Source organism: Benincasa hispida, chromosome 1 (genome assembly GCF_027475165.1).
Source record: "Benincasa hispida cultivar pf3 chromosome 1, pf3_genome.v1.1, whole genome shotgun sequence".
Classification (NCBI taxonomy): domain Eukaryota; kingdom Viridiplantae; phylum Streptophyta; class Magnoliopsida; order Cucurbitales; family Cucurbitaceae; genus Benincasa; species Benincasa hispida.
In genome coordinates, this window is record NC_143478.1 from 78,627,509 (window position 1) to 78,637,549 (window position 10,041).

The 10,041-nt window shown below is 38.7% G+C and overlaps 1 protein-coding gene across 1 annotated transcript; it reads right to left on the bottom strand.

Annotated features, from left to right (window-relative positions):
• Window positions 1–381: 381 nt before the first annotated feature.
• Window positions 382–9,460, bottom strand: LOC120074402 (uncharacterized). The gene is made up of 5 exons (XM_039027519.2): window positions 9,314–9,460; window positions 9,041–9,174; window positions 8,496–8,958; window positions 7,302–7,429; window positions 382–1,159 (listed from the first exon to the last, which is right to left on the bottom strand). The coding sequence occupies exons 2-5, from the start codon at window positions 9,116–9,118 to the stop codon at window positions 698–700; spliced, it is 1,131 nt and encodes a 376-aa protein (XP_038883447.1). The 5' UTR covers window positions 9,119–9,174; window positions 9,314–9,460; the 3' UTR covers window positions 382–697.
• Window positions 9,461–10,041: the final 581 nt, after the last annotated feature.

Here is a 10,041-nt window from a genome sequence, read left to right on the forward strand (position 1 = left end):
GTCCAACTATTTATAAAAATAACAAAAAAAAAAACATTGATAGACACTGATAGTCTTTTATCAACATCTATCAGTGATAGATTTCTATTAGTTTCTATCATTGATAGACTTCTATATTCTCTATCAGCCTCTATCATAGAAGATTAAATTTTGTTATTTTGTGTAAATAGTTTTCCTTATTTTTCTATTTTTGAAAATCTCCCTTCAAGTAATAGCAAAAGAAAAAAATAAAGCAACCAACATAGCTCGTATACCTCGACCAAGAGATCAAAAGTTTGAATCCTAAAAATAGAAAAATAAAAATAAATAACATATTATGTGTTATACGTGATAAAGAGCTTGAAATAAAAGTAATAAAGCAAAAAATTGTTCTCGTATCCATGATAGAAATGGTAAAAACTATTCTACGAGAAGAAAATATATATGAGGTTCTGATCCAACAAATGCCTCGTCAATTCAATAGCGAAATGTAAGAGAAAAATTGAGGGGAGATAATAATTACAGAAGTTGGATACACCTACAATAACAAACATATGCTTTGTTGGTTTAAAATGACAGGGCTGTACTTAAGAAAGGGGTAGATGGGTGTACCAATATACCTTGTATAATGAAATCCTGACCGAAAACCACAGATAACCGGATTCGCCCTCGACCGGTTTCATCTATGTGTATGAATGTGTGAAGCTAATAATGGTGATTAATCTCTCCAGCCCTCCTTATTCAACCGTCGTGAGGCAAGGCCTTTCGACGAAAGACTTGGAGTTACAGGCAAGGAAGGTGTGTGTGGTGTCTCATCATCCCAATTGTCATCCCAACTGTTTTCCCATCCGTCGTTATTGTCAGCAACGGATTTGCCTCCTATGGAAACAGGGAGCTCCATGTCCAGCCTTTGATATTTAGAATTGCTACTTGCAAAATTTTTACGACGAATGCTAATGAACACTGAAGCAGCTGCAATTGTCAGAATTACAGCAAAAGCTAAAATTGCAATAATATGTGGTTTTGTGAGGTAGCTGAACCGTGAGGACTTAGAAACATTATCAGAATCTTTGGCATTATTGTGCACAATCAGATCCCTAAAATCAAGACTACAACGGCCGCTACCAGCAGTCAGAATGATAGCATTTCCATCTCCTCCATCGCCAATTGAAACTTTTACCTACATAATTTGATTATTTGGATGTGTATATTACGATGAAACTTTTGTACAGGTATCTTACAATCAGTACATATTCCATATTACTAAATAGGCATATTTTATTAGAATCTAACTGTAATTGGGATACATGAAGAAATAGTTGTCAAACTCAAACATTATCAAATAAATAGATGAGATCTATTATTGGATTTTAATAGCAGGCTATAATTTGTTACTGTTTCTTCAATGAGAACCTGTTAGCTGGATTGTCAGAGAAGCATAAGACCAGTATGACCTCAAAAATGTGTACAAAGTTCTGGTTGTTCTGACCGACAGGATAACTGATGCTCGAGGCAAACCAAGTCATCACTTATCTTCTTTAATGTGTCAGAGTTAATAGAAGAGCCTTGTACAAAGTTCTTTAATGTGATTTCAACAAAAGTGCAGACAAAGAATTTTCAACTTTGGGTGATGTCTTCTTCTCCCCTCAAATTACAATATTTGTTGCACCATAATCCACATTCTTAAGCTTGGCTTGAAGTTTAGACTAGGTCTCCTTTGGAGAGTCTTTAGGATATGGTTAGGCTCTATTCTTAAGGTGTTAATACAGTATTTATAACCCTGTACAGCTCCTTGTAGAAATACACTTGATAAATACATCTTCGACATGGCATCAGAGCCTTACTAGCTGGTTTCTTCTTCCTCTTGTTCTTGTTACTAGCAGTCGTCCGATCATCGCACCAGTGCCAACCACCCAGTCCGGCATGAAGAACCACCCAGATCCCCTGTCCGAAGTCACTATGAGAAACTCGACCCTCGATCCCCACTGTGAAAAGCTCAATCCTCGATCCCCACTGTGTAGAACTTGACCCCTGATCCCCAGTCCAGAACTCAATCCTCGATCGAACTCGATCCCCGATTTCCAATCCAAACCACGACCCCCGATCCCTGGTCCAAAACTCAACCCCCGATTCCCGATCCAGAACTCGATCCCTGATCCCCGATCCATAACTCGATCCTCGATCCCCGATTCCCAGTCCAGAACTTGACCCTCGATCCCTCCCACCAAGCCACCAAGCTGCCAAGCCTCCCTGGTTTTCTTCTCCTTCCAAACCGCCAAGCCACATGGAAAAAGATCATGTATTTCGTCCCATTAGTACTATTCTTAATGGGATAAATTACATTACTTGGGCCCATCAAATGAAGAGTTTCCTAATCGAAGTAAATTATGGCAAATTGTCACCAGTGATATTCCTCAGCCAATCAAGATATCCACTGAGGACGATACTAAATTTGTTGAACGATTAGAAGATTGGAATAGCAAAAACCATCAAATCATCACTTGGCTCGGAAATACATCTATACCGACTATTCACGTTCAGTTTGATGTGTTTGATGATGCCAAGAGTTTGTGGGATTTCTTGTCTACCCGGTTTTAGTCCATTGGCTTAGCTCACTACTATCAACTGCACAACACTCTAATTAATCTTACTCAAGAGACGGGGCAATCTGTTAATGACTACTTGGCTACACTTCAGTCAGTCTGGACACAATTGGATCAAGCTAAAATTAGTACTGATCACTTTCGCCTTATAAAGGTGCTTATGGGACTTCATCCAAAAAATGAGTCGATCCGTGCTGCTTTGCTCCACCGTAGTCCCCTTTCATCTCTAGATGTAGCAATTCAGGAAATTATGTTTGAAGAAAAACGTCTTGACATCAATTCTTCCCAGCAATCGAAGGTTGTACTCGCCAGTACTCATATGCCTGGTACTTCTGGAGCTTCCTTTTGTAAAAACTGTAAACTTACTGGGCATAAGTTTGTTAACTGTCCAAAAGTCGAATGCAGATACTGTCAAAAAAGAGGTCATATTCTGAAAAACTATCCTATAAGACCACCGCGACCACCGGGCATACCTCCAAGTCTCGATCTTTTACACCTAATCATGGCTCTGCTTTTGTTGTTGCTGTTGTTGTCTCTTCTGCTGCCTCTGAACCTTCCTTGTCTACTATTCAAATGAGTGACTTACAAGACTTGCTTAAACAGGTGATTTCATCCAATTCCTCCGCTTTTGCGGTCTCCCCAGGTAATAGATGGCTTCTTGATCCCGCTTGTTGCAATCATATAACGTCTAATTTTTCTCTTGACTGCACCCACTCCTGTCAAATCTCTTCCTCCCATTTATTCTGCTGATGATAATTGCATGACCATATCCTATGTTGGCTCCGTTGACACTTCCCTGTTACAGCTTTCCAATACTTATTGTGTTCCAATCTGTCCTTTAATCTTGTCTCCGTCGGACAATTGTGTGACCTTGGTTTAATTGTCTTTTTCTTCTACTAGGTGTCAGGTTCAGGATTCGCGGACGGGACAGATGATTGGTACGGGCCGCAAAGTGGGAAGATTGTTTGAGCTCACATCTCTTCGACTTCCTATTTGTTCTCTTTCTGCCCCTGTTACCGACTTTGCTATCTATCAGTGGCATCTCCGTCTCGATCATGCTTCTTCAGAAAAACTCCATCATTTAATCTCTAGTCACAATTTGAATAACGTCTCCAAGTTTGTATCTTTTAACTATTTGAATTGCAAACTTGCAAAACAACCTGCATTGTCTTTTTTCCAGTCTAGTTCTATAAGCGATAGTCTTTTTGACTTAACTCGACCTGCTCCTATTTCCACTATCAATGGGTATCGCTACTTTGTTTTATTCATTGATGATTACTCTCGGTTTACCTGGATATATTTCTTTAAACACTGTTCTTCCCTGTCTCAAATATATATTGATTTTGCTAATATGGTTCACACTCAGTTTTCTCGCCCAATCAAGGTTCTGCGTACAGATAACGCCTTTGAATATAAGGAGGACTCCAGGCTCCTTTCCTTTCTCACCCAGCAACCAGCAAAGCACCCTTGTTCAGTGCTCTTGTCCTCATACCTCTCAACAGAATAGGCGAGCGGAGCGAAAACATCGTCACATCCTAGACTCCATCCAGGCCCAACTTCTATCTACCTCCTGTCCTGTAAAGTTTTGGGGTGAAACCGCTCTTACCTCTGTCTCCACAATCAATTGTCTTCCTTCATCTGTTCTTCAAAATGCTTCTCCATTTGAACGCTTATATGGTACTTCTCCTGATTACTATAATCTCAAGGTCTTTGGTTGTGCATGTTTTGTACTTCTTAACCCTCGTGAACACACCAAATTAGAAGCATGTGCACGTCTCTGTTGCTTTCTTGGCTATGAAACTGAACACAAAGGTTTTCGTTGTTGGGACCCTCTTTCTAACATATTGCGCATCTCCCGCCATGTCACTTTTTGGGAGCACACTATGTTCTCTAATCTCTCAACCTTTCATCTTGAGTCCTCTTCCCTATGTTTCTAATGATTCATTTGATCCTTTCCCCTCTTCTGCATCTTCTGATGATTCTGAGCTTGAACAGTCTGTGCCTGTCTCTGTTGACCTTGATCAACCTTCTGTCTCACCTGTGGAATCTGGACCTGTTCATGACCCTGCCCTTCTATTCAACGCTCCACTAGGATAAAGGCACCTCCTACTCACCTTCGAGATTTTCACTATTTTTCTACTATCAGTTCCTTGGTTGAACTTATCTCCTTTCGTGAGACAAATACTAATCCCCTATGGTAGCGGGCTATGAGAGAAGAACTCCAGGCTCTCGATAAAATGCACACATGGGACTACGTTGACTTACTCCCCCCCCCCAAAGAAACCCATTGGTTGCAAGTGGGTCTATAAGATCAAGACTCACTCTGATGGTTCTGTTGAGCGTTATAAAGCTCGATTGGTAGCAAAAGGATATTCTCAAGAGTATGGGATCGATTACGAAGAAACCTTCGCACCTATGGCACGAATGACATCTGCTCGGTGTCTCTTAGCAGTTGACAGTGGCCACTTTTTCAAATGGATGTCAAGAACGTCTTCCTTAATGGAGCCTTATCTGAGGAAGTATACATGCAACGGCCCCCAGGTGTCTCTTTTCCATCCCAGAAGGTATGCCTCCTCCGACGAGCATTGTATGGTTTGAAGCAAGCTCCTCGAGCTTGGTTTGCAACTTTTAGTTCCACTATTATTCAACTTGGATATACATCCAATCTCATGACACGACACTATTTACACGGCTGACAACTCATGGCATTGTTCTTCTCCTGTATGTTGATGATATGATTATTACTGAGGATGATCCTCAAGCTATCTCTGATCTACATGAAGGACTTGGGTTCACTCAGTTACTTTCTTGGCCTTGAAGTATCGTTGAGTTTTGCTAGTTATTCGCTGTCTCAAATAAAGTATGTCTCAAATCTTTTAGTGTGCTCTGGTATTACTGACTCTGTCACAGTTCTAACACCACTCGATCCCAATGTTCACTTGACTTTGTTTGATGGAATTCCACTTGAGGATGGCAGTCTCCATCGTCAGCTTGTTGGCAGTCCTGACAGTCACTCGTCCTAACATTGCATATGTTGTTCACATTGTTAGTCAGTTCATGCCTGCCTCTCGGACCATTCATTTACTATTGTTCTTCGTATCCTCCATTATGTCAAAGGTACTTTAGGGCATGGACTTTAGTTTTGTTCCCAATCTTCCCTGGTTTTATCAGGCTATTCTGATGCTGATTGGGCTGGTGATCCTACTGATCGACGTTCTACCTCCCGGTTATTGTTTCTACCTTGGTGATTCTCTCATTTCTTGACACAATAAGAAACCGAGTGTTATTTCTCATTATAGTACAGAGTCTGAATATCGTGCTCTAGCTGATGCTACGTCAGAACTCTTGTGGCTTCGTTGGCTTCTTGCTGATATGGGAGTCCCTCAGTCGTTTGCCATTATATTTCACTATGACAATCGTAGTGCCATTCAGATTGCTCACAATGATGTTTTTCATGAACGCACCAAGCATATTGAGAATGATATTCACTTTGTTCGTCATCATCTCCTGAGCAAAACTCTGATGTTATGCTTTGTTTCCACCGCTGAGCAACCTGTCAACATTCTCACCAAAGCTTTACCTCCTGGTCATTTTCTCCAACTACTTAACAAACTCAAGTTGATTCCAACCTTACCACCTTGAGTTTGAGGGAGGGTGTGAATGTATACTAGGTCTCCTTTGGAAAGTCTTTAGGATATGGTTAGGCTCTATTCTTAGGGTGTTAATACAGTATTTATACCCCTGTACAGTTCTTTGTAGAAATACACTTAATAAATACATCTTCAACATAGCCAATGTTCTAAGGTCAAGTGCCCTAGCCACGATTGCAGTGCCTACATTGGAGAGGAAGCATGGTATTTGGAAGTTCAGATACAAGAACGATTTTCACTATACTGAACTACCGAACTTTTGAACCCTAAATGGAGTTCTATATCCAAACTTTTTTGTATATGTTCCTTTTTTTTTCTTTTTCTAATTCAAGTCAATTGGAAAGCTCAACTGTTACTCCTTTGGCTCTCTAGGGAGAGTACATTTATCCTCCTATTTCTGTATAATTTCAGTTTTTAATGAAATGCTTCTCTTATCTCCTCAGGGGGGGTGTGAGAACCTATTTATTCTTGCCAAGAAAATAATATTATTTCTTGTAAAAACCCTTGATCCCTCATTGTAAGTCTGCAGTTCCATTGAATCCATAATAACTACATAGTTATTATGTAAAACCAATTCACAACCAATAATTACTAAACTGGAAAATTTTCAGAAAGGTGGAGGATGTGTCATTTGCCTATGGTCAGGGAGCAAAACTAAGAGTTTTATGGAGAATGGACTTATTTGTCGAGTTGGAAATCAAATAGATGGAACGTCGTTTACTGCCTTTCGGGGGGGCTCTTCATCTAGGGAATGTCAAAAGACTCATAACTACTCTCCTGCCTCCATATTCACTAGCTAGAGGTTTTTCTTGTGACACTTGGGAGGTTAGGGAGGATGTCTTATCATCCATCTTTTTTGTCTTAAAGAAAAAACAATAGGGTGCAGTGCATGAAAATTTGACATATAATGTAACAAGGAGCGAAAGACCCAACAACAAGTATTAAAGGAAGAGAGATTGGGGATTGGTTAGTCATTGATCTTTTCATCAAAATAACTAATCATCTAACTTAAACGTTTCATTATTTAGGGTTACGTTTTGCTGAGCATCGAATGAAATGGTCTTATTACCTTTTTATCTTCTTTCTCTTGAAGTTGAACTTCACTCTTCTCCAGATGAATAAAATCAGGCGCAGAAATTTTGACAGTAAGAGGACCTGTTCCCTTGTTCTGGATTAGCAACGAAAGTTGAGGAGAATCTGCAACATTGTATACATACAAGAACGTAAGATTTGAAAATACACACACATATTTCAGTCTGTAGCAATCCCATTAGTTAATCACAAGAATTCCTTAACCAATATTCTAAACATACATTTAGTTCCAATACACAGAAACCCCCCTAATCCTTCAGAGATCAGATGGGATATTGCAATAGATATCAATTGGTTGATACACATTCATAACGCCACCCAGATGCCAATTAGTCAGAGGAAAGAACATCTAATATTCGAAAATTTTTGGTCGGCTAGGTAAGATTGGTTATCATTCAGAGAAGTTACATTGGAAATTGATGTTCACAGAGGAAAACAACATTGAGAAAGAAAAAGAGAATCTATAACTATCAATCACCACTTTAACAAGTCCATCTAGGCTTTTGACTTAAACTCCATGGAACTTGACGCTGGGAAAAAAAAAAACAAAAACAAAAAATAAATAAAGCTTTCCATAAGAAAATTTTCTCGAGACTTCTATCCATGATTACAGAACATATGAAGATCAATACAGCACGTGCCTTTACAGTAATTAAAGTCATAGCTCAACTCTACCTCGAACCTTTAGAATTTTACCAGGTGCTTAAGTCAAAATTAAGATTATGTTGTAAAAGAAAATCTAAAGTTTTTAAATGTGAAGATCAATACAGCATCTGCCTTTACGATGGTTAAAGTCCTAATATATCTCTGCCTTGAACCTTCAGAATTTTACCAACTGCTTAAGTCAAAATTTAGATTATGTTGTAAAACTATTACACATGCAAACTCCATACTCATCCATGCAATAAGATTTCAAGTTATACTGATCAGGATTATGTAGCTCCTATCCCACCCAGCAAGCCGACATTTTAAATCAAGAATATGGAAACCTATTAAAATCATCATCACATATTCAGACTAGGGATGTAAAACAAGAGCAACATTTTAGAGAGATTAAGGAACGGCCGTTTACAGAAATAAATAGGACAAAAAGTATTGGAATCGTTACAGAAAACAACTGAGAGCACCATATTTAGTAAGACAATTAAACCCAATTGCTGTAAATGCGTACCATTTCCCGGTACTCGCAAGCAAGCAACCAACTTATTTCCCTCATCAGTGCATTTATTTGATGAATCACAATCCTCACCCGAAGAGCCATCCTTTCTTTTCGATTCTGAAGATACTGTACTTTCGCCCTTCCCACTACTCTTAGATGCTTCCTTTGAAACTGAATTATCTACCGGCTTCCCCTTTTCTTTCTCTCCCTTATTCCTTCCTTCTTCGCCTAAACCACCGTCCTTCTTTACTTTATTTGCACCTTCTTCCGATATTGTTTTACTTTCAGGATCCTTCTTAATTTTATCCCCACTGTTCTTAACACCCTCCTTTGAGATGCTTACTTGATGTTCATACTTCTTTTCCTTACCAGCAGAAACAGAATTAAGATCCTTATTAGACCCGGTATCCTTGCTTGCATCATTTGCTTTATTCACTGTTTTCGAATCTAGACCATTGTTTGCACTATCTTCCACCTACATTCAAATCCATCGCCAACGAGACGCTAAACAGAAATGGTAAATTCAATCCTACAGAAGCGAAATGAACCTCTCGTACCTTTGAATCAACACGAGCGCAGTAACAAATTAGCAACACCAAAAAGAATCCAACCGAAGTACGAAACTGAGTCTTCATAACGTCAAATGTATAAAGAACAATACGATTTATTGCCTTTGCACTAACATCGAACCCTATTTCATGGAAACAGGAAGTAAAGTAAAATCAAACGCCATAGATCAGCAAGAGTAACAAGTAACAAAAAACCAGAAACATGAAGAAGAAGGTGGACAGTAAGTTGGAACCAGCGGAGCAAACTAAGACATAACTCACCTAATAGAAGACGACAAATGATTCCATGGCTTCGTTCGATGATCCATAAGCACACGGGTTACCATATGCTTCTGGACGAAGCAAGGAAGAAAGCTGAAGGAGCTCGATCGTAGGGCTCAAGTTCAACTGCTATTTTGAACAGTGTCTGGAGAACGAAGACGAATGGCGTTGACTGACCAGTCAACGCTAACGAATGGAAGCCCATTAGGCCCATTTTCATATGCCCAATTGTCAACATGTGGGCTTAGGGACTTCAAAAGAGGGAAATTTTGCATTCTAAAAAAGTAATTATACATGTTTATTTTTCGAAAATCGTATTAATCAAATGGCATGTTATTATATACAAAAATACCCTTTTGTCCCAATTTTTTTAAGTTTAATTTCAATTTGGTCCTTGAATTTCATAATATTACATTGTTACCTCTAAGTTTTAATTTTAATTTTCATTTAGCTAATAGATTTTAGAATGTTATATGTTTACATTTGAGTTTTGAGTCATATATTTCCTATTATATAGGTAATAATTTTTCATTTTGGTGCTCGAAATTATAATCTCCATTAATATTTATAGACTTGGTCATGTGACCACAAAAGTTTACATATTTCCTTTTTAGTATAATAATTGTGGAAGTTGGAACTTAAATCTCTAACTTCATGGGAAAGAGTACATGCTAATTACTAATGAGTCAATCTAACTTTGGCAATTTTTATTTTTATTTTATTTTTTA

What these genes read in the sequence shown, in the direction of transcription:
- LOC120074402 (XM_039027519.2), bottom strand. Translation starts at nt 9,118, where the DNA reads ATGAAGACTCAGTTTCGTACTTCGGTTGGATTCTTTTTGGTGTTGCTA. An exon ending in CTTGCGAGTACCGGGAAATG is followed by an intron (nt 7,430 to 8,495) that starts GTACGCATTTAC and finishes ACAATGTTGCAG; the next exon opens with ATTCTCCTCAACTTTCGTTG. An exon ending in AAGAGAAAGAAGATAAAAAG is followed by an intron (nt 1,160 to 7,301) that starts GTAATAAGACCA and finishes CAAATTATGTAG; the next exon opens with GTAAAAGTTTCAATTGGCGA.